At 31.4% G+C, this 25,610-nt stretch overlaps 1 protein-coding gene and 12 non-coding genes across 14 annotated transcripts in view; 8 read left to right on the plus strand and 5 right to left on the minus strand.

Moving 5' to 3' along the window:
• Window positions 1–25,610, minus strand: part of LOC109603081 (transmembrane protein 47) — a 143,936-nt gene that overhangs the window by 101,950 nt on the left and 16,376 nt on the right. For both annotated transcript variants that reach the window (XM_049968167.1, XM_049968168.1), the window contains exon 2: window positions 22,046–22,106. In XM_049968167.1, coding sequence (XP_049824124.1) covers window positions 22,046–22,099 — 54 coding nt within the window. In that variant the 5' untranslated portion in view covers window positions 22,100–22,106. The remainder of the gene's footprint in view (window positions 1–22,045; window positions 22,107–25,610) is intronic.
• Window positions 4,539–4,610, minus strand: Trnaw-cca (transfer RNA tryptophan (anticodon CCA)). The gene has a single exon. It is a non-coding gene; the product is annotated as a tRNA-Trp (tRNA).
• Trnag-gcc (transfer RNA glycine (anticodon GCC)) lies at window positions 7,208–7,278 on the plus strand. Its single transcript has one exon. It is a non-coding gene; the product is annotated as a tRNA-Gly (tRNA).
• Window positions 7,790–7,860, plus strand: Trnag-gcc (transfer RNA glycine (anticodon GCC)). Its single transcript has one exon. It is a non-coding gene; the product is annotated as a tRNA-Gly (tRNA).
• On the minus strand, window positions 11,359–11,429 carry Trnag-gcc (transfer RNA glycine (anticodon GCC)). The gene has a single exon. It is a non-coding gene; the product is annotated as a tRNA-Gly (tRNA).
• Window positions 12,000–12,070, minus strand: Trnag-gcc (transfer RNA glycine (anticodon GCC)). Its single transcript has one exon. It is a non-coding gene; the product is annotated as a tRNA-Gly (tRNA).
• Window positions 12,582–12,652, minus strand: Trnag-gcc (transfer RNA glycine (anticodon GCC)). The gene has a single exon. It is a non-coding gene; the product is annotated as a tRNA-Gly (tRNA).
• Trnag-gcc (transfer RNA glycine (anticodon GCC)) lies at window positions 13,802–13,872 on the plus strand. Its single transcript has one exon. It is a non-coding gene; the product is annotated as a tRNA-Gly (tRNA).
• Window positions 14,430–14,500, plus strand: Trnag-gcc (transfer RNA glycine (anticodon GCC)). The gene has a single exon. It is a non-coding gene; the product is annotated as a tRNA-Gly (tRNA).
• Trnag-gcc (transfer RNA glycine (anticodon GCC)) lies at window positions 15,070–15,140 on the plus strand. Its single transcript has one exon. It is a non-coding gene; the product is annotated as a tRNA-Gly (tRNA).
• Window positions 15,710–15,780, plus strand: Trnag-gcc (transfer RNA glycine (anticodon GCC)). The gene has a single exon. It is a non-coding gene; the product is annotated as a tRNA-Gly (tRNA).
• Trnag-gcc (transfer RNA glycine (anticodon GCC)) lies at window positions 16,353–16,423 on the plus strand. The gene has a single exon. It is a non-coding gene; the product is annotated as a tRNA-Gly (tRNA).
• Window positions 20,779–20,849, plus strand: Trnag-gcc (transfer RNA glycine (anticodon GCC)). Its single transcript has one exon. It is a non-coding gene; the product is annotated as a tRNA-Gly (tRNA).

Here is a 25,610-nt window from a genome sequence, read left to right on the forward strand (position 1 = left end):
TTTACTCATATTTTTTTAGAAATGGTAAAATGTTTTCATATTTTACAATACAAACGACAAAAAAATTTCAAAATTAATTTTTAATCCGAGAACAAATTACGGACAAGTTTGAATGGCCATTATCCGATCGTTGCGGCCGATGTTACAGCGAAACTCCATATAAAGTTATTAAACTGGGGCTCTTGTGTGGCGCACAAAACGCGAGGCTAAAGTGTTTTAAACATTAAAGTTTTTTTAAGTACGTAGTTCGGAAGAAGGCGCTAAGAAGTTTCCGATGGCGCTTTTGTTGCCAAATGTGTTGCGAGGAAATATGTGCAACGGGCATTTTTGCTTCGAATATAAATACCCTTATAAATCTTTGGGTACGACACGGTTCGCACAAGGGAAAAATAATGTATATCGAAAACTTACTGTTAGAATTATTCCAGGAAAAATTTCTAACAAGGATTTATTTTTGAATTTACGCTTGTATTAGGTTTAAATTTTTAAAACTGCACATTTTATAATTAATAAGGAGCCAGTTTTTCATGGAAATTAAAAATGGGAATTTAATGCTTTAAAGCACTATAATGCGACATGATTAATTGCAGTTCATATTCGCAAATAATTTCCACCGCCTTTAATGTGGAAATATAAAATTTATGTGGCAGGTGCAATCATATATTTTAGCTACTTACATTTTATTTTGTCCAGGGAAACTGCTTTACAGGAATTGATTTATCGATTTTCACAGACGGCGATAAAATTGTTTCAGCAAGTTTAAAAGCATTGATCGTGATTAAAACTCCTCTTTGATAAAATAAAATGTCAATAAGATGTTTTAATCCCTGACAGTGGCAATTAATCAATGTTTATCAATGGTACAAATCGTAATTAAGCAAATTAATTAAATAATTAAAAACGATCTGCCCTAATGAAAGTCGGATAAAACACATAAGACGGCGGAGTTCTAAAAGAAAATCAACTCCGTTTATGTTACCCGAGACTCCGGCATTGAATGGAAGTCCCCCCTGCCCTCGAACATCTAATCTAATGCAGTTTATTCGCCGGCAACGACGAAAAAGATAAAACCGGGAGCGGAGGCAAATTTTTAGCCTTTGAAGTGAAACGTCTCCGCGTTTATCGCGACGGAAAGATTATCCGCCCCCGCAACCCGGAGCAGGAAAATAAAACTGTCGGCTGAATTTACGGGCGATCGTACGCTTACGCTTGAGGGGCTGTTTGTCGACGTGTGTGTTTACACGTCCATAATTTCGGTGCGGGGAAAATTGAGATGGTTGCGTTAAGTGGTTGTGCGACGTTGCAGGTGTGGCTCAAGGAGAGTATGAACGTGTCGCGGACAAAATGAACGTGGTGGGATTTAGCGTTCGTAATACTGAAGGAATGGATCGTAAAATTGTGAAGATTGGCGACGATTCGGGGGTGAGTTCAGCCACCGAAACGGCGGTCTTGTGGTTTAGCGGTTGTTCAGATGTAATATCTGCTGACACGAAACGAAACGACTGTCAAATTAATCCGGAATTTGGACCAGTAAGGAGCATAAAAGCATATTGTGTACTGTAAAGTTTCTCATTTATAATATTAAAAAAAAAATTATAAATGTCAAATTTCATTAAAATAATCCATTACAGAATTTTATAATAAATATGTAATTAAATACTTTAAATGAGAGACAATAAATATCACAAAACAGTAATTTTAAATTATAAAATGATAAATGCTAACAAATTTTTGTTCATTTTAAATATATTTTATATATTCTACAAATGTGAAATAAAAATTCTAACAATAAAGTTCATTAATGTACAAAATATAAAAATATTGTAAGAAAATAGTTAAAAGTTATGAAAAATAAAAAAGTGAAAAATTAAGTACAACAAAATTGATTTGATTGATTTTTATATTGGAAATTACAACATTTACAAACAAAAAAATATATATTAAATTAATAAAAAATAATTTTCTAAATATAAATCAACACAAAGAAAACCAGAATATCGAATATTATAAAATTATATTAGAAATATTTTTTTTAATTTTAATTAATAAATATAGATGTTCGAAATTGTTAAAAAATCATAAAAAACAGTTAAAAATTAATAAACTAAAAATTTTTAGTTGTCAAATTACAAATTATATTAAAAATATGAATATGTACAATTTTTAAATAAATTAAATAATAAAACAATTTCTCCAATAAAATAAAATATATATAATGTAAAAATGAAAAATTAAATATTACAAAATTGATAATAAATAATTAATCGATAATTTTTAAAATGACAAAAAATTACTTTAAATAAGAAATAATAATATCAAATATACTTTTAATTTTTTTACAGTTGTATTTATTAAAAATAAATATAAAAAAAATTCTATTGGAAAATACAACATTTATAAACAAAAAATATATACTTTAAATTATTAAAATATAATTTTCTAAACATAAATGAACACAAAAAAATCAGAATATCGAATATTACAAAAATATATTAAAAATATGAATATGTACAATTTTTAAATAAATTAAATAATAAAAGAATTTCTCCAATAAAATAAAATATATATAATGTAAAAATGGAAAATTAAATATTACAAAATTGATAATAAATAATTGATCGATTATTTTTAAAATGACAAAAAATTACTTTAAATAAGAAATAATAATACCAAATATACTTTTAATTTTTTTACAGTTGTATTTATTAAAAACAAATATAAAAAAATTATATTGGAAAATACATTTATAAACAAAAAAATATATACTTTAAATTAATAAAATATAATTTTCTCAACATAAATCAACAAAAAAAATCAGAATATCGAATATTACAAAAATATATTAGAAACAAGTTTTTAATTTTAATTAATACATAGAGATGTTCGAAATGTTAAAAAATCGTAAAAAACAGTTAAAAATTAATAAACTAAAAATTTAAATTATGATAAGATATATTAAAAATATGAATATATACAATTTTTAAATAAATTAAATAATAAAAAAATTTCTCCAATAAAATAAAATATATATAATGTAAAAATGAAATATTAAATATTACAAAATTGATAATAGATAATTGAATATAAAATATGAATAAAATTGAAATAAAATGTGAATATGTACAATTTATAAATAAATTAAATAATAAAAGAATTTCTCTAATACAATAAAATATATATATATATATATATATATATATATATATATATATATATATATATAATGTAAAAAGGGAAAATTAAATATTACCTAATTGATAATAAATAATTGATGATAATTTTTAAAATGACAAAAAATTACTTTAAATAAGAAGTAATAATGTCAAATATACTTTTAATTTTTTACAATTGTATTTATTAAAAACAAAAATAAAAACTGTGTATAAAACAGCCCCTAAAATGTTTTCAAATTATAAGAAAACTAAAAAATAATTATAATAAAAATTATTAGTCTTTTTAAAATGACATGAAATAATTTTCAAAGCTAAAATATAAATATATTAAATTAATAATAAATAATTTTCTAAATACAAATCAACAGACAAAAAACAAGAATATCTAATAAATATAAATGTTTGAAATTATTAAAAAGTCATGAAAAACAGTTAAAAATTAAAAAACCAAAAATTTAAATTATAATAAAATATATTAAAAATATGAATATGTACAATTTTTAAATAAATAAAATTACAAAATTAACATATTTTCATATTTTCTAAACTATCTAAAAAATTGAGACCACTGAATTTATGTTTTATTAACAAAAGCACAGTAAATGAATTATTGTACGCATTATTGATCAGGCACTAGTTTACCAAATTCATTTAACCTGGAAAACCGTATGGATGTATAAATTTCCGCCAATTAAACCGGCGTGGATTTGATAAAACGGAACGTGAACACAATGGGCATGTCGGGATGATGATGGGACCCGGCATTAAGGAAAATTGATTGTTGAAAAGGTTAATTACGGGCAGGTTTTGACGTGTATTGAAACTGACGTCTGAATGGCGTACCTGGGCGCGATTAAACCGGAATAATGGACCGCCACGGTTATTATTACCACGGAATTTGATTCGGGACGGCGGGAAAACGTGCGCCGTGACAAATACACCGGAAGCGTCGCGACGCCGAACGCCAAAGTTGTGGGGGCCATTGCGACAGAAAAATTGGCAGTTTGGGAAGTTGGGAGCGGAGTTCGTATGAATGGTGGAATCGTGGGGGGTGGAATGTTAACCGGAGTCGATTGCGGGAGGAAATACAGCAGGGATTACCAACAAACTTATATATTGTATTATCCTACAAAGAAATAAGTAGAAACCTCAATATAAAATAATTATAAAACAACTTAATTATTTTAGAAGCTTTTTTAAAGTCACTTGAATTTAATATATCGTGCTTAATTATTTTAAAATATATATACATCCAGTATATTATGCAAAGAAGGAATTTACCCTCGTGTATACCACAAATATGTACATTAACATGATAAATTATGCAAACTTTAAAAAGCCCTTGAGACATTTAATAAAAAAAGATGACCCCGACGTGATTTGAACACGCAACCTTCTGATCTGGAGTCAGACGCGCTACCGTTGCGCCACGGAGTCATATATAATGCAAATAAGTGCAACGACTGTCGTACCAATTAATTATGCAAATTTAATAAAAACTCATGCTTACATACATACACTTTATTATTTATCCTTTAATACGTTATAAATAACTTAACTAATGAACAACAAAATGTACCTAAACTTTAAATGAAAACATGGTACCTGGACATATTCCAGATTCAAATTAAGCCTATTCTGATAGTACCACATGTCAATTTTCATGTAACTTGACAAAAACTCTGCCTGGAAAAATGATCTTCATTTCTGTGTTAAAAAAAAATGTTTTGTTAAGATATCCAACTGATGCATAAAGAATATTTTTTGTGTTCAGAAAATTTATTGCTTATACCATACGGTTTTCCAAATATAAAATTTTTTTCCCAAATTTATAACATGATACAATTGAATGCATTGAATTTGAACAAAAATCATTACCATTGGGAATGGTAAAGATTTTCACTACAAATATTTAATCTCTTTAAATTTCCCAATGTCTACGCTGGTAGATTTCTATGTTATCTGGAAATCCACTTCCGTATATGCGATAGTTGTAATTGGTTATTCCGGGCACGTGGAAGGTGTACATGTGGTTCATAAAGGCATTCCGATTGACCATGGTGCGCATCTTCAGGTAGTCCGAGAAGACATCGCCACTGGTCGGAGTCCAAATTTTCAGCACACGGTCGACGCTTGCGGTAAAAATGTAAGGTAGTTCCGAATGCACCTCCACACAAGGTGCCCTCGCCGTCGGTCCACCTTCCAGGTACAGTATGAGACCTTGACTCTTCTTCTCCCAAATGAACAAATTGCCGCAATCGGATGCACTAACTACGAATTCGGAATTGCATCCGAAGAACTTGGTGTCCTTGGAGAGTATGGAGTTCCTGACGCCGTGGTAATAACCCTGCTTTTTTGCAAAGCCCGATGAATTGTCGAATAGAGTCACGCCGTTGGCGTAGGCTGACAAAAATTCGTTGCCATTGCGGTTGTATTTTATGCTGCTTATAAATGAGTAGCCAGTTTCCGTATTGGCGTAGGGAACAAGGCTGCGATCCTTGTTCAGGTTCCTCATATCGTATATTTTGATGTTGTAGAAATTTCCTCCGACGGCGAACTTTTGAGCCGACGGGTGGAAATCCATGGCGTAGATTTCCGCATCTATAGCACTTAAGCACAATATTTTATGAGATGTGGAAGTTCTTAAGTCGTGTAACACAACGGTACCATTATTTCCGGCGGTGTAGAAAACAGGCGAATTGTCCGGCGATGGAACAAGACAGTTCACTCTCTTATAGTGGCGTTCCAAATTCTTCGTGAATCTTATTCCGTTCGGATCAAGAAGGAACAGCTTAACAAAGCCGTTGTTTCCTGCTGTCAATACATGCCAACATCCGTGCAAGTTTAGAAACTTGATCTGGGAAAAATCTTCTCTTTGCTCGTCTTGAAAGCTGAGCAAAATCTTCTTCCTCTTCCAATCCCATATTTGTATTTTCGATTCGTTTCCTCCAGTTATCAGTATATCGTTGTTTGCATGCAGGTTCATACAGTTCACTCTATGTTCCAGCGTTATAGCCTGTTCAGCTCTCATTCGCTGAAGTTTTTCAGGATTTGAAAATTGTTTGTTGGGGACAAATGATGGTTGGTTGGATCTTTGTCCAATCTGGTTTCTTAAGAATGTGTGGGCGAAGTTTTTATTGACTTTATTGTGAGAAGACATTTTTGATGTACCTCAATGATTTTTGTAAATGCAGTAGATTTTATATAAACGAAATTACCTGTATGATTTGAAAAATACAGGTGTGACATAAATTTGCACCTACAAATGATTAATGTCAATAAATTTTATATTGAATGGAAAACGAACAAAGAAAAATAAATAAAAATTAAATAAATTTTATTTTTGGATTATCAGCATCAAATAAAACAACAATTTATTATTGCTAATCTCAATTTTATTTCGAACAGAAATTAAAATCAAATTAAATTTAAAATTAAATTGAAATAGAAATGAAGAAATATAAGGTGTGTAAAAAAATTAAATTACATTTTAAGTTTAATATTAAAATAACAATACATATATTTTTTTAAATAATTTTAATTGTTTTTCAAATAATTTTTATTCAACTAATAACTAAAAATAACATTTTTTTTTTCGTTCCTCAAGCAAATTCATGCCAGTAGAAAAAATGTTGGGTTCTTCGAACTGGAGAAATGATTATCTTCAGTTTTCAGTTCCTCTTCAGAATTAAATTGATAATTAAGTAAAAAAAGGATAATTAAATAAATTAATAATAGTCACATGGAGAAATATCCGGAATGTTTGGTGGTTTTAATATCTTAAATGTAATATATAAAAAAATAAATAGCATATTTGGAAATAATATGCAATACTTTCAAATAATAATAACATAGTTTAATAAAAAATGTCCAAATATAATTAAATAAATAATCATAAATTTTAATTACATTTTCGGTGTAAAATTTTATCTTTTTAAGATATCATAATTATTTGTTCATTATAAGATTGTCTATTACAAAACTATAATGGATACTACAGTATAATTAAGTCTTGTTTCTAAAATATCATATAAGCATCGGTGGTTCAGTGGTAGAATGCTCGCCTGCCACGCGGGCGGCCCGGGTTCGATTCCCGGCCGATGCATCATTCTTTTGTTCTTTCTCTATTATAATACAATCTGACAATCTTTTTTCAAGTATCCTATTAGACTTTTCAAGAAATCCGTATATTTATTGGTTCGAAGGGGTTAAATTCCTTTATGAAGTATTTTATTAGATTTATCTAAAAATAAGTTGTTACAAAAATTGTCGAAATATAATTTAACTATTCTCGAAACAATTAATTTATTAACTTCCAATCTTTGACAATAGGAATATTAAAAAGAAAATATTACAAATTCTGAAAAATGGTGGATGCGCCTCAATTTTGACAGATTTTCCTCTTAATCAAAGAAAGAATGGATTAATAAATCAATAACATTTTAAAAAAAAAGTGTAATATAGTTTTTCCATTAAAGAAAATGTTCTATGCAAAGCTATGATTAAAGTAATGCATCGACCGGGAATGGATGTAAGAAATAAAGTGAAAGGAATACGTATAAAAGTGTTACTTAGAAGAAATTCCGTTTTTGCAACACCAAAATGAAGAAGTATCAGCATCGGTGGTTCAGTGGTAGAATGCTCGCCTGCCACGCGGGCGGCCCGGGTTCGATTCCCGGCCGATGCATCATTCTTTTGTTCTTTCTCTATTATAATAAAATCTATTGTAACATTTTCCATTTTTTACTTTTTGTTGTTTGTTTTTTTAAATTTCTCAATTACTATGTAGTATAGTGTTTTGTATTAAACAATTTTATTTTACACACACACACACTACAATAAGTATAATTTTAATAATTGATTAATTCATTGTAATAAAATTTAGATATTTTCTAGTAAATACGTATTTTCTTTTTCAATTTTTAAACTGCACAACTCAAGTACTGTCTTGTACTGAAAAACCATATTGTTATTAATATGAAAGTAACTCAATTCTAGATATAACTTATTTTTCTGCTGCTACAACACCTAGAAAATATTTATTCTAGATATTTGCGAAGTTGTTACATGAAGAAATATCCTTTTAAAATTTAAATACAACATTTTAATAATCATTAAAAAAATCATGAATGAATTTTCTTTACCACTTTGTTCAATAACGAAAATTCAAAATCATTGTCCATTTACGCGTATCTAACATTATAAAAAATCTTCTATAAATTGATATAAACAGTAAATGTTGTTTACAAGGCATCTTATTATTTGAATTCACTGTGATGGAAACATATAAACCAATTTTAATAAAAAATATAAAAATAACTGCATTTTGATCAAAATATATTGTTGATGTATATTGTTATTCATCCCAGTGCAAGACAGTCGTGCATTTTCTCCTTGGAAATATGTACTGCATATTTTCAAGTTTCTGTAAACAAATATTTTAATATCAAATTTAATAAGAATGTTTTCTTAGACGTCTGATATATTCATAATTTCTTTGGTATAAGAGAATTCATTCTTTAAGTTTTATTAAATAATAGACGAGTTTTAATTCTTTAATGCTAATATGTTAAAAACAGTACTACTTGTTTCTCTAGGAAAATATTTGAAATTATGTTTGAAATCATTCACATGTTTACAAATTTAAAAAATGTTTACACTGCACTTAAATTACTTTTAGTATTATATTAAATAATATAAACAAAACTCTGCGTTCGTAATTTATGATTAAAACAGTCAAAGCACTTAGGTGGTTCTATTATAGTATGGGGATGCTTCTCCTACCACGGTGTCGGTCCACAAAATGATGACAGCAGTGTCTTACCGTCATGAGGTAAGTAGGACTATGTTGCCACGTTCTGAAGATAATACACGACTGCGATGGGTGTTTCAACCAGACAACGATCCGAAACACACATCGAAGGTGACAATAAAGTTCAACTTTTAAGCTGACCTGTCCAATCAGCTAACCTAAATCCTATAGAGAACCTGTGGCACGTTGTGAGGATAGCTCTGAGGGGTAACAGTGTCACTAACAAAGAAGCCCTCTGGTTCCTGGTGGATGAAGCGTGAAATTCAATTCCCCAGGAAACGTGGCAAAAGTTGACAGACTAGGGCCTCGTCGATGTTTGGCAGTTATTAAAAATAGACAACTATTAAAAAAAATCCATTCAAACATATACTTTTGTCATTTCTGAAATTGTCTTTATTTTATTTCACATGAAAATTTTAAGAACTCATAAACATATCGATTCATACACAATCTTGTGTGAATGGCGAATATTTAATGGTCCAAAATTTTACAAATTAAAGCTGCACCATCGACCTGAGTCAGCATCGCGACGCCAAGACCAATGTTTCTTTTAATTAGCATATCCATGCAGCACGGCAACGTTCGGAATCGAGTTAAAGCACATTTAACGATTGGTTTGTGTGTTGAAATTGACGGGACTACACACGAGGGTTACAGCGTAAAGGCGTGGCGCACCATTTCGTCCGCCAAACGTAAACTATGAATTATACGGCCCGGTTGTTCTGATTAATGCCGATTTAATGGCTGATTTGTTGCAACAAATATTGACTCCGAGCGGTATGCAACGACGGCGTAGTGTGCACATTATCATCATGAAGTCGGGTGGTAGACAGACTTCTTTGGGCCGTAGCTAATAAATTCAACAAACAGGAATTGGTGTACGCTTGAGGCAACAGTCCAAACAATCCGGGCGCTTAAATAAAGCGCCACAATTTCGACATTACGAACAGGTCAGCGCACACGCGACGTCGTTTATTAATTTCGCAATTAATAGCCCGACGATTCGGCGTGATTAATTAATAACAATTTGCATGCAGCGACCCATTTCCATTCCGCAATTAATTCATCCGTTTGACAGTTTCATTTTCTTGCCAGTTGATTATTCGGTTATGCACAAATATGTTTAATTGGCCTTTCAAAAATATTAATATACATCTAAATCGAGGAAGGTGAAACAAAATAATTCGTTGCTACATAAAAATGAATATTTATGAGCATCAGTGGTTCAGCGGATGAATGATATTTGTATTATTACTTGTAGTCAATTAAACCAAATTTAAATTTCAATAACGGTTACCACACAATCAGGTTGCAAGAAATGCATTATTTTCTTTAAAATCTATTGATTTTTTATTCCTACGACATCTGATATTTTAAAGAAGTGGATTTTCTATTCAGAAAAAGTACGACAGCTTTTGTCTAGTTTTTAGAATCATATTTTTAAATCAATATTTTAACGTTCTCTTTAATAAAATATTTCTTCTGACATGCCTCGAGGTATTTATTCATTATTCCATTGGTTTAAAAGACATTCTATAAAAATGGCGAATGAAATTCACGAGGCATTTTTTGAGATATTATTTATTTTATTTTAGGGTTCTAACAAATTCTGGAAATATGTGGAGCAACTTTTATAATAAGTAAAAATAATATTAAATTCATATATTTACTTACACAAGCCAATAATTTTATATAGAAGAGCATTTCCTAGTTGGACCAAAAAGCCCTGAAGTTATAAACGTAAAATATTTCAATATATTGTAATATGTACAAGCTTCAAGGTATTCACATTCTCTTGTTTTAAGTGAAAAACTTATAAAATTTTATAAAATTAATAAATAATATTTACATTATATTTTTGTTATTATATTGTTCTTGAATTCTAATTAAATAATATATTGTAGTGAATTTTTTGTACTCCTTTCACTCAATAGTGATTTTTTTAAAAAACATTAATTATTTATTTATTACACATTTTTCATAAAATTCAATGTTTTTATCGCCAAACAATTGGATGTTAACAAATTAATTGTTTAGACAGTAGTTAAATCATATTTCGATATTCTTTTTAACAAGTTAAATTTAAATAAATCTACCAAATTACTTCATAAAGAAATTTACTCTAAAATAGGAAAATCTGATTTAAGAATAAAAATTTGATAAAATTTTAATATTTCAATCATCAAATGATTAGTTGTTAATAAATCAAACATAATATCAAGATAAATAAAGTAAATTACCCCATAAAGGAATTTAATCTCAATAATTATAATTAATTAGATTGTATTAGAAATATCTGAAAAAAATACTAAAGTAAAAGATAAAAATAGTTAAATTAGATTTTTTTATAATAGAAAAAGAACAAAAGAATGATGCATCGGCCGGGAATCGAACCCGGGCCGCCCGCGTGGCAGGCGAGCATTCTACCACTGAACCACCGATGCTGGTGCTTCTTCATTTTGGTGCTGCAAAAACGGAATTTCTTCTAAGTAACACTTTTATACGTATTCCTTTCACTTTATTTCTTACATCCATTCCATGTCGATGCATTACTTTATTCATAGCTTTGCACAGAGTATTTTTTAAAAAGGAAAAACTTTATTATATTTTGTTTAAAAAATATTATTCATTTTTTATCCATTCTTTTTTTGATTTAAGAGGAAAAGCTGTCAAAATTGAGGTGCATTCACCATTTTTCAGAATTTATAATGTTTTCTTTTTAATATTCCTATCGTCAAAGATTGGAAGTTAATAAATTAATTGTTTCGAGAGAAGTTAAATTATATTTCGACAATTTTTGTAGCAACTTATTTTTAGATAAATCTAATAAAATACTTCATAAAGGAATTTAACCCCTTCGAACCAATAAACATCGGGATTTGTTGGAGAGTCCAATAGGATACTTGAAAAAAGATTGTCAGATTGTATTAGAAATATATAAGGTAAATACTAAAGTAAAAAATGGAAAATGTTACAATAGATTTTATTATAATAGAGAAAGAACAAAAGAATGATGCATCGGCCGGGAATCGAACCCGGGCCGCCCGCGTGGCAGGCGAGCATTCTACCACTGAACCACCGATGCTGATACTTCTTCATTTTGGTGTTGCAAAAACGGAATTTCTTCTAAGTAACACTTTTATACGTATTCCTTTCACTTTATTTCTTACATCCATTCCCGGTCGATGCATTACTTTAATCATAGCTTTGCATAGAACATTTTCTTTAATGGAAAAACTATATTACACTTTTTTTTTAAAATGTTATTGATTTATTAATCCATTCTTTCTTTGATTAAGAGGAAAATCTGTCAAAATTGAGGCGCATCCACCATTTTTCAGAATTTGTAATATTTTCTTTTTAATATTCCTATTGTCAAAGATTGGAAGTTAATAAATTAATTGTTTCGAGAATAGTTAAATTATATTTCGACAATTTTTGTAACAACTTATTTTTAGATAAATCTAATAAAATACTTCATAAAGGAATTTAACCCCTTCGAACCAATAAATATACGGATTTCTTGAAAAGTCTAATAGGATACTTGAAAAAAGATTGTCAGATTGTATTATAATAGAGAAAGAACAAAAGAATGATGCATCGGCCGGGAATCGAACCCGGGCCGCCCGCGTGGCAGGCGAGCATTCTACCACTGAACCACCGATGCTGATGAATCTTAAGTCGTTCGGCCGTTCGCGGCTGCTGCACTCGTGCCACTTTCGCAGCGAAAGGATCAAAGTCGACGACTACGTACTGCGGACAAGATTAACGACCGAAAGGAAATAAAACCGATGGTGCCTTTGATTTGACGAATGTAAGTGTGCCATCAAACAAACCGCATCGAAAAAGACGATGGAAAATCCGATTGCAAACTCATATTTATCGGCGAGAGAGTTCAATGGAGGCAATTTCCTGTGATCAATCGACGGAATACTTTTTAGCAGCAGTGAAAAATAAAGAGAGGGCGTTACATTTATATAGGACAATGAGAAATGAATCCAATTTTACGACGAACTTTGTTCGGAAGTGAACGCGCGGGTTGAAAATGCCGAATTTCACGGCGACATTCGAACCAATAACTTTAAAGGTGAATGCGAAAATCCGGTCTTTGCCGTTTCAACGTTCATGATCGTACATTCCTGAAATATAAATGTCCCAGTATAAGATTGCTCAATCTTTATTGGGCCTTCAAGATTTTTAAAATGTTCATACTTACATGCATCGATTTTATTACTGTACATTATAAAATGGCTTTCGTCGTTACGGAATGTAAACAAAATTACAATGTAGTAGCTGTACTTTACTCTTATACGAAGAAATAGCTTGCGTCTTTGAAGGGTTAAAAAAAACATAGTGCATTAGTGGTAGAATGCTCGCCTGCCACAAATCCGTATGTTTCAAAGGGATTAAATTCCTTTATGAAGTATTTTATAAGATTTATCTAAAAAAAGTTGTTACAAAAATAGTCAAAATATAATTTAACTGCTCTCGAAACAATTAATTTATTAACTTCCAATCTTTGACGATAGGAATATTAAAAAGAAAACATTACACATTCTGAAAAATGGTGAATGCACCTCAATTTTGACAGCTTTTCCTCTTAAATTAAAAAGATAATGGATAAAAAAAATCAATAACAGTTTTTAAACAAAATGGAATATAGTTTTTCCTTTTTAAAAAAATGTTCTATGCAAAGCTATGATTAAAGTAATGCATCGACCGGGAATGGATGTAAGAAATAAAGTGAAAGGAATACGTATAAAAGTGTTACTTAGAAGAAATTCCGTTTTTGCAGCACCAAAATGAAGAAGCACCAGCATCGGTGGTTCAGTGGTAGAATGCTCGCCTGCCACGCGGGCGGCCCGGGTTCGATTCCCGGCCGATGCATCATTCTTTTGTTCTTTCTCTATTATAATAAAATCTATTGTAACATTTCCAATTTTTACTTTATGTATTTCTAATACAATCTGACAATCTTTTTTCAAGTATCCTATTAGACTTTCCAAGAACTCCGTATATTTATTGGTTCGAAGGGGTTAAATTCCTTTATGAAGTATTTTATTAAATTTATCTAAAAATAAGTTGTTACAAAAATTGTCGAAATATAATTTAACTATTCTCGAAATAATTAATTTATTAACTTCCAATCTTTGACGATAGGAATATTAAAAAGAAAACATTACAAATTCTGAAAAATGGTGAATGCGCCTCAATTTTGACAGATTTTCCTGTTAATCAAAGAAAGAATGGATTTATAAATCAATAACATTTTTTAAAAAAAATGGAATATAGTTTTTCCTTTAAAGAAAGTGTTCTATGCAAAGCTATGATTAAAGTAATGCATCGACCGGGAATGGATGTAAGAAATAAAGTGAAAGGAATACGCATAAAAGTGTTACTTAGAAGAAATTCCGTTTTTGAAGCACCAAAATGAAGAAGCACCAGCATCGGTGGTTCAGTGGTAGAATGCTCGCCTGCCACGCGGGCGGCCCGGGTTCGATTCCCGGCCGATGCATCATTCTTTTGTTTCTTCTCTATTATAATAAAATCTAATGTAACTCTTTCGATCTTTTACTTTAGTATTTACTTTATATATTTCTAATACAATCTGACAATTCTTTTTAAAGTATCCTGTTACACTTTCCAACAAATCCCTACGTTTACTGGTTCGAGGGGATTAAATTCTTTTATAAAGTAATTTATTAGATCTATCTAAAAATAAATTGTTACAAAATTTGTCGAAATATAATTTAACTGCTCTCGAAACAATTAATTTATTAACTTCCAATCTTTGACGACAGGAATATTAAAAAGAAAACATTACAAAGTCTGAAAAATGGTGAATGCATCTCAATTTTGACAGCTTTTCCTCTTAAATCAAAGAAAGAATGGATAATTAAATCAATAATATTATTTACACAAAATTGAATATAGTTTTTCCTTTTAATAAAAAATGTTCTATGGAAAGCTATGAATAAAGTAATGCATCGATCGGGAATGGATGTAAGTAATAAAGTGAAAGGAATACGTATAAGAGTGTTAGTAGAAATTCCGTTTTTGCCGCACCAAAATGAAGAAGTACCAGCATCGGTGGTTCAGTGGTAGAATGCTCGCCTGCCACGCGGGCGGCCCGGGTTCGATTCCCGGCCGATGCATCATTCTTTTGTTCTTTCTCTATTATAATAAAATCTATTGTAACATTTTTCATTTTTTACTTTAGTATTTACTTTATATATTTCTAACACAATGTGACAATTCTTTTTCAAGTTTCCTATTAGACTTTCCAACAAATCCCTATATTTATTGGTTTGAAGGGATTAAATTCTATTATAAAGTAATTTATTAGATTTATGTAAAAATAAGTTGTTACAAAAATTGTCGAAATATAATTTAACTGCTCTCGAAACAATTAATTTATTAACTTCCAATCTTTGACGATAGGAATATTAAAAAGAAAACATTACAAATTCTGAAAAATGATGGATGCGCCTCAATTTTGACAGATTTTCTTCTTAATCAAAGAAAGAATGGATTAATAAATCAATAACATTTAAAAAGAAAATGGAATTATAGTTTTTCCTTTAAAGAGTATGTTTTATGCAAAGCTATGATTAAAGTAGTGCATCGACCGGGAATGGATGTAAGAAATAAAGTGAAAGGAATACGTATAAAAGTGTTACTTAGAAAAAATTCCGTTTTTGCAGCACCAAATGAAGAAGTACCAGCATCGGTGGTTCAGTGGTAGAATGCTCGCCTGCCACGCGGGCGGCCCGGGTTCGATTCCCGGCCGATGCATCGTTCTTTTGTACCTTGTCTATTATAATAAAATTTAATGTAACATTTTCCATTTTTTACTTTAGTATTTACTTTATATATTTCTAATACAATCTGACAATTCTTTTTAAAGTATCCTGTTACACTTTCCAACAAATCCCTACGTTTACTGGTTCGAGGGGATTAAATTCTTTTATAAAGTAATTTATTAGATCTATCTAAAAATAAATTGTTACAAAAATTGTCGAAATATAATTTAACTGCTCTCGAAACAATTAATTCATTAACTTCCAATCTTTGACGACAGGAATATTAAAAAGAAAACATTACAAAGTCTGAAAAATGGTGAATGCACCTCAATTTTGACAGCTCTTCCTCTTAAATTAAAGAGATAATGGATAAAAAAATCAATAACATTTTTTAAACAAAATGGAATATAGTTTTTCCTTTTTAAAAAAATGTTCTATGCAAAGTTATAAATAAAGTAATGCATCGACCGGGAATGAATGTAAGAAATAAAGTGAGAGGAATACGTATAAATGTGTCACTTAGAAGAAATTCCGTTTTTGCAGCACCAAAGTGAAGAAGTACCAGCATCGGTGGTTCAGTGGTAGAATGCTCGCCTGCCACGCGGGCGGCCCGGGTTCGATTCCCGGCCGATGCATCGTTCTTTTGTTCTTTCTCTATTATAATAAAATCTATTGTAACATTTTCCATTTTTTACTTTAGTATTTACCTTATATATTTCTAATACAATCTGACAATCTTTTTTCAAGTATCCTATTGGACTCTCCAACAAATCCCTATGTTTATTGGTTCGAAGGGGTTAAATTCCTTTAAGAAGTATTTTATTAGATTTATCTAAAAATAAGTTGCTACAAAAATTATCAAAATATAACTTAACTTCTCTCGAAACAATTAATTTATTAACTTCCAATCTTTGACGATAGGAATATTAAAAAGAAAACATTACAGATTCTGAAAAATGGTGAATGCACCTCAATTTTGACAGCTTTTCCTCTTAAATCAAAAAAAGAATGGATAAAAAATCATTAATATTTTTTAAACAAAATATAAGTTTTTTATGCAAAGCTATGCATAAAGTAATGCATCGACAGGGAATGGATGTAAGAAATAAAGTGAAAGGAATACGTATAAAAGTGTTACTTGGATGAAATTCAATTTTTTCAGCACTAAAATGAAGAAGCACCAGCATCGGAACGCTAACAGTGTTAATAACAAAATACCATGTTTAATTAATTTTCTGCACACACACAAAATAGACATAATCTGCATAACAGAAACAAAACTGTCCAGCAGACATAATTTCAAAATTAAAAACTATCTAACTTACAGAGAAGACAGGCAATACAACCCGGGTCACACCCGCCACACACACGGAGGAGTTGCAATCCTTGTTAAAAACTCCATCCCACACTCCAAAATAGATAGTATATCTAGTCATATAGAGAATATATCAATCAAACTAGCCGACGGAACCGTAATAATGTGCGCATACAACCCTCCATCCAACAATTTTTCTACACCACAAATAGACCAACTCTGCAAAAAGTATAACAAAACCATAATCTTAGGGGACCTTAACTCTCGCCACACAGCCTGGAACTGCCACAGAAATAATACCAACGGAGCCACCCTGTACAATTATATACTCAACTCGGACGTTGACCTCCTTTTCCCTGAAGAAGCCACGCACTATCCCAATAACGGGGGCACTCCATCAACAATAGACCTAGTCATAAGCAATGGAGTACGCAGAGTGACTGAACCAACTGTACTCCATGAACTAGACTCCGACCATGCCCCAGTGCTAATTAATATCCAACAAAAAAGAACAAATGTCCTCCAACAAACCAAATTCTGTTTCCGAGAAACGAACTGGGACATGTACAGGCACGAGCTAAACACTCTGACGGTCCTAAGAGGTCACATCACGGATTTGGAATCACTAAAGAGAGAAGTGGATTCATTCACACTCAATCTAAAAATAGCCAGGAACAAAACTACTAAGGTAACAAAAACCAAACCACCAGCAGATGATCTTCCAGATGATATAACAGAAGCTATCAAAACAAAAAACTACCACAAAAAACGTTGGCACAAATACAAACTCGACAATGACAAACAAATAATGAACCGGCTCAAAAACGAAATTACATATAAAATCGGGCAACACAGAAATAACGTGTGGCGGGACCTTCTGGGCAGGCTCCAAGCCACGGATTGCTCCTTATGGAGATACGTAAAGAAACTAAAAGGGGAACGTCCTATATACCCGACCATCCTCTACAACAACATCGAGCACATGTCCAACAAATCTAAAGCTACAGCCATCTCCACACACTTTGCAGAAATTCATAAAACTGATACGACAAACCTCACACCGGAACAAAACTACATACAGCAAATGGCTCAGAATATACACAAAGCTCAACCAGAGGTAATTCAAAACAATGAACTTGCTAAACTACTCACAAGGCCGAGTGAAGTGCAGCAAATTCTGCGAAAGCTGCCAAATAACAAAGCTCCAGGACCAAACGGTATCCAATACATCCTTTTAAAAAACATACCAAGGAAGACACTGGTCCATCTAACCTATATTATCAATGGTATTATTAGGCTGCAATACTTCCCAGAACAATGGAAACACGCTGTGGTTATCCCCGTACTAAAGCCCGGTAAACCGCCACATAACCCCAACTCATACAGGCCAATATCGCTACTAAGCTCTATTTCCAAGGTAGCCGAAAGAGTTATACTGCGACGCCTGGAAACAGCCGACTCACACCTACACATAACACCACACGAGCAGTTCGGATTCCGCCCCAAACATGGCACAGTCCTGCAGGTGGCGCGAATTGCTGAACACACTAAGAAGCACTGGAACTTCGGGAGAAACACAGTTGCACTCTTTTTAGATATGCAGAAAGCCTTCGATACCGTATGGTTGGATGGACTAGTGTATAAACTGGACCAGCTAAAACTGCCTAAATGTCTGGTCAAACTAATCGACTCGTATCTGCGAGGAAGGACCTTCCAGGTAAAAATCAGCGGGGAATTATCCGAAACACGAAACACTTCGGCAGGAGTACCACAGGGAACGGTGCTCGCACCAAAACTCTACAACTTCTATACCTCCGACATCCCTAAGTTTTCCCACACTAACTTGGCACTATACGCTGATGACACTGCCATCTACAGCTCGTCCTTTAGCTCACAGGTCGCCACCCAACAGATTAAAATCCATCTGGGCATGCTCACTGCGTTTTTTGAGAGATGGAAAATTAAAATAAATCCTGAAAAAACAGAATTGATCAACTTTACAAAAAAATACACTAACACAAGGATAGTATCTCCACCCACTATAGACGGAACCATCATTCCATGCAAAAAAGTCGTGAAATACTTAGGCACCTATCTGGACAATCGGCTGACCTTTAGACCTCATATAGACAAAATTAGACCAAAGATATTTGGTGCAATCAAGCCACTATATCCCCTAATCTCTGCAAACAGCCCCATGAGTAGAGATAACAAAATTAACTTATACACCACAATCCTCCGACCCATCATGACATACGCATGCCCCATCTGGTGTGGAGCCTCAATAACCGCCATTAACATACTACAACGACTGCAAAACAAAATACTGAGAATGGCAATCAGCGCACCCCAGAGAAGCAGAACCCGACACATACACGACACAACTGGAGTGCCATATGTACAGGATTACATCATCCAAGAGGCTAATAAATTCTACGAAAAACAAATACACCACTCGATACTCACAAAACACATGGCTGACGTCAGAATCCACAACATTGACCCTAATCACAGACACAAACCCCTCTACCATAAACTTCCAATTTTTCACAAACTCCCACCATAATGTCTGCCGCGCACTCAAAACTTTCCACTTAAAACGCAAAACGTAAAGACGCCCACTAAACCATAAAACATTATCCGAACAACGCGAAACCTCCCCCAAAAATGCTTCAACGGGTTTTTTGACTAAGTTTTTCCCGAGCGCACTAAATTGCAAAGCTGGCCATCCAGCAACAGTTTCCGCTAATTTCATCTACAGGTTCCATTATCTAAATCATATTGAGACAAAATGCCCCCAGAAATGCAACGACCATGTGAGGGGGGTCTTGGACCCATTTTGCTTTCAACATCGTTGCTGACGCTCGGAGATGCCACGACACCGGCAATTGGCCGTGCCAATCTCCAAGAAGGTGGACAACCCCGGACTCCATTCGGTAACCCACCCCCACAAGAACGGAGCCTACTATATATAGTGCCCACAGGAGTCTCGAGCTGTACGAGCCAATGATGTGTATTTTAACAAAAAGACAAATAAAATATATTTAGTTTAGTTTTAGTTAGCTCGCCTGCCACGCGGGCGGCCCGGGTTCGATTCCCGGCCGATGCATCGTTCTTTTGTTCTTTCTCTATTATAATAAAATCTATTGTAACATTTTCCATTTTTTACTTTAGTATTTACCTTATATATTTCTAATACAATCTGACAATCTTTTTTCAAGTATCCTATTGGACTCTCCAACAAATCCCTATGTTTATTGGTTCGAAGGGGTTAAATTCCTTTAAGAAGTATTTTATTAGATTTATCTAAAAATAAGTTGCTACAAAAATTATCAAAATATAACTTAACTTCTCTCGAAACAATTAATTTATTAACTTCCAATCTTTGACGATAGGAATATTAAAAAGAAAACATTACAGATTCTGAAAAATGGTGAATGCACCTCAATTTTGACAGCTTTTCCTCTTAAATCAAAAAAAGAATGGATAAAAAATCATTAATATTTTTTAAACAAAATATAAGTTTTTCCTTTTTAAAAAATACTCTGTGCAAAGCTATGCATAAAGTAATGCATCGACAGGGAATGGATGTAAGAAATAAAGTGAAAGGAATACGTATAAAAGTGTTACTTGGATGAAATTCAATTTTTTCAGCACTAAAATGAAGAAGCACCAGCATCGGTGGTTCAGTGGTAGAATGCTCGCCTGCCACGCGGGCGGCCCGGGTTCGATTCCCGGCCGATGCATCATTCTTTTTGTTCCTTCTCTACTTAAATAAAATTAATGTAATTTTTTCCATCTTTTACTTTAGTATTTATTTTATATATTTCTAAAATAATCTGACAATTCTTTTTCTGGTATCCTTTCCAACAAATTTTGTTAAAAGCTAAAGCATGATCTTTGACAAAATGTTATATTGAATAAATTATTTTTCTACTAAACCACCAGTGTTGATGAATTTTCACATTTTTGATCTAAGAACCAAATTTTTTTTAGATAAAAGACAAAATAAAAAATTCTTCGATGAAGTGTTACATTCAGGAAACTCTTTTCAATCAATTCATTAATGGTAGTGTAAAAAACTTACAGATGCATAATGTTTTCTTCTACTACTGAAGTATATATTATATATTCACAATTTTGACGTCATAATGAAATTTCCTCGAATTAAAAAACAAAGTTAATGGAATTCTTTGGCGAAGTGTTACACTAAAGAAACTCTTTTACTAGTGGACCACTGAAGCTTCTCTCAAAACGTAAAAATGTAAAAAATATTTTCTATTACTAAACCACTAATGTTATGTTGAAGAAATTCTTCCACGACCAATTTTGATGAACCTTCCTTCACCTTTTTGATGCAAAAACCAAATTTCCTCCAGACTAAAGACAAATTGAAAAGAATCGTTCGACAAAGTGCTACATTGAACAAACCATTTTACAACTAAAACAATGGTGCTTATGACAAAACCCGCAGATTTTATGGCCCAACTTCGATTCTCGACCGATGTAATTACCATTACGCGCGCAGAGTAAAACTACGTCCCACTCAAAAATTAATTCATTCCGTCTCGCGAGATCCGCAAAAACTTAAAAACATTTTTGCGACGCCAGAGATAAAGTGCACCTAGAGGGTAACCGACGTCGGGCGTCGCGACGCGGATTTATTGGATCTTCAGAGACACTTTATGAAAATGTAATTATTTTAATCTGCGGCCTGGAAATTACTATCTGGCCGTCATTAGAATTTCATATGAAGTGATATAAAACTGGAGTATCGTCTGGGACACTTTGCATTTCAGCCGTCTCCACTTTTCAATGAATATTCGCGCCGGAAAATATGCCGGATTAATTACTCGCGGTATTATTATTCAGAAGATTTAGAAATGGCGGAATGTGAGGCTATTAATCATTAAATTGTAACAAAAATATAACGTCGACTTACCTTTAATGGACGTTTTATCGTCACTGTCTCTATGGTCGTCGTCGGAACTGCCATTATAATACTGGAAAAGAAATAGTCAATTACTTAATATACAATACATGTTGCGAGAAGCAATTATATATTGAGTATATAAAAAAAGTTATTTATTACGCGATTCCCAAATGTGTTGTCAATCTAGTGTGGATTCTGATTGGAAACAAAAATGCCAAATATAAGTGAAGAAATGACTATGAGCATTGTTTTCTTAAAGAACAAGGGAAAAACATATGGGTAATATTGTTCTTAATTGGCGCGTGATCGACACGTGATCGTGACCGAATTACTTAATGTTCAAATTAGATATAGACCAAATTACTTAATGACCGAGATTTCTAATGAACAAATGACTTAAAAACAAAATTACCGAATGACTAAATTACATAATGACCACATTGTATTATAACAAATGACCTAGTGATCGAATCACCTTATAACCGAATTACCTTATTACCAAATGACCCAATGACCGAATTACGTTATGATCAAATTACTTGAATGAATTATCTAATGACCAAATTATGTAAAGACAACCGAATTATCTTATGACCAAATTACCTAATCGAATTACTTTATTAACAAATAACTTAATAACTAAATGATCAAATTACCTAATGACCAAATAATTCAATGGCCGAATTACTTTATGACCAAATTGACTAATGATTGAACCAAATGACCTAATGACCGAGTTAAGATTGAATTACCTAATGACTGAATTATCTAATGACTAAATTAACAAAAGGAGAAATTAGAGAGAGAGAGAGGCAAAACTAGTGGCCAGTTTAAACCTCAAATTACAATTAAGTGGATGGGACTGATTATTTCAATGAAATTTTGAAATATAAAAATAATTAAATAAGTTTTTATTTATATTTTTATATTTTTTAATTATATTTAATTATATTTTTATTTGTTACTAAACATTTTTTTCTCTATTAAAAATTGTACAGAGAGAGAAAGAAAAAAAATTATGACCAGTATAAACTAATTTATAATCACGGTTTATTAAATTGAAATAATTCTTTTGATAAAAGAGATATAAAAAAACGATTAAAAATATTCGAAATTTACATCACAAAAATTAAAAATTGACAAATAAAAATAATATTACATATATTTGACTGATTTTTTACAAAGACAAAGAAACAAAAAGGACTAATTTAAATTTGTAATTATAATTAATTAAATATGATTAATTTTCTAAATGAAATTTTGTAATTAATTTTGTAACATATAAAATAAATAAAATAAAAGATATAAAAATATGTCCAAAATATTTAAATTACCTTATGACCAAATGACCCAATGACCGAATTACGTTGTGATAAAATTACCTGACTGAATTATCTAATGACCAAATTACGTAAAGACCAAATAACCGAATTACCTTATGACCAAATTGACTAATGATTGAACCAAATGATTAATGACCGAATTATCTTAAGATTAAATTATATAATGAGTGAATTATCTAATGACTAAATTAACTATGGAACAAATGACAGAATTACCTTATGATCAAACTACCAACTACCCTGACCGATTAACAAATAATCTAATGACCGTATTACCTTATGACTAAATGTTCAAATTATTTAATGATCAAATGACCCAATGGACGAATTACCTTATGATCTAAATTAACTAACGATTGAATTACGAACTGAAATTACTAAATAATTTATGACCAAATTACCTAAGGGCCAAACGACTTAATGACCAAATTACCTTATGACCAAATTAGCTAATGATACGATTGCCCTATTAACAAATGACCTAATGACCGAGTTATCTTATGACCAAATTACCTAATGACCGAATTACCAATGACTAAATGACGAAAACTATAAATATATGTTGGATAAGTTGCGGTATTAGAAAAATTGGAGTAATTTAAGCATTTGCAGTAACCACATCTTTAGTCATTTTTTACAAATTTAGTGAAAAAAATAATAGTGAAATTATTATAAATGTAAAAAACACTAAAAATCCAGAAAAATCACTAAAAAAGTATATATAAATTTACAAAAACAATACGGATAACTCGTTTCTTCCCTTAAATTCACCACATATATAAAATTATATACATATATGAATCCCATCCCTGCTATAAAGATATGTAATATATCAGGACGTTAATGAAATTCGAGTATGTACCGCAAAAACCAAAACGCGGACGCGTCAGCCAAATTCACTTTTCCATTTCCATTTTCGTTTCGACCGCAGTCGTACAATGACGCCGGAATATTCAAATTAAATTTCGCACAAACGCCAGCAATTACGATCGGTCGCATTAGCGGACCGGTCGCTTCGCGTCCATCTAATTAATTCCAATTTCGGGGGCACAAATCGATGTCGCAGTTCATTTTTACATGAATTATGGCGGTTGTGACGTTTTTAATTGGTCGTTTCGACGAGTTCCGGGAAATACAAATCTGACGGTTGAAACAATATAGCGTGCATCGATTTTCGTTGTTTGGCTAATGATAACAAGAGCTTGATGGAATTGTCGTGTGGCAACGGAATCGTTTTGCGAAAAATAAAACGTTAATCCGGCTAGATAATATTTTACTCGATCGACTATTGGGGGATAATGTTGACGTTGTGCGACCTGAAACTGACACAATAACAACGTCCAATATTGGCTTTTGTCTTTCAGTAACGCAATCCGCAGCTAAATAATTACCTGTCCGTTTCATGCGTCGATAACCGCGAGAATTATGAACCATCCGATATCGGGGATCGTTTCGATGCAAACCTAATAAAGCGGAAGCTGATTAGAAGATTATTTTGTTTATTGCGTTTTTCAGCGTTGTCGAATGAACAATGAGATGTCATCATATCCACTTAGTCATAATTTTTTATTAAACTGGTTTGGTTTTTGAATTTTTATAAATTTTCATTTTTTAATTTCTTGAGAGATCTCTTGACTACTTAATTTTTAAAGTAAAATCTTGTCTCGTAAGACGATTAGATATCTTAATTAATAAATTTTCATTATTTTTAAAGAAATTTGTTGTTTTTCCTTATTTTTATACTCATTTCATCGAGTTTTGACATTACTTTATAATATTTTATGTAAATTTGCTTGTTTCACCTTTCAAAAATTATAGATGATGAGAAAAAAATAATGGTCAGTTTCCATCTTTAATTACAATTAATTAAACAGTATTACTTATTTTAGTAATTTTAATGAATTTTGAAATTAATTGTGGATGTAGATAGGACTGATTATTTAAATGAAATTTTATAAAATAATTAAAAATATAAAAATAATCGAAATTTATTTAATTAAAATTGACTAAGAAAATTAAATTAATTAATTTTTAAGTGTTAATTAAAATATTTATTTTTATATTTTTTTAATTAAATTTTTATTTGTTACTAAACTCTTTTTTTCCTCTTTTAAAAATTATGTATGACAAAGAAAAAAAATTAGGACCAGTGTAAATTAATTTATAATTACACTTTATTAAATAAAAATAATTTTTTTGATGAAAGAAATATAAAAAAATAAAAATATGCG

Source organism: Aethina tumida, chromosome 5, assembly GCF_024364675.1.
Source record: "Aethina tumida isolate Nest 87 chromosome 5, icAetTumi1.1, whole genome shotgun sequence".
NCBI classification, from domain to species: Eukaryota; Metazoa; Arthropoda; class Insecta; order Coleoptera; family Nitidulidae; genus Aethina; species Aethina tumida.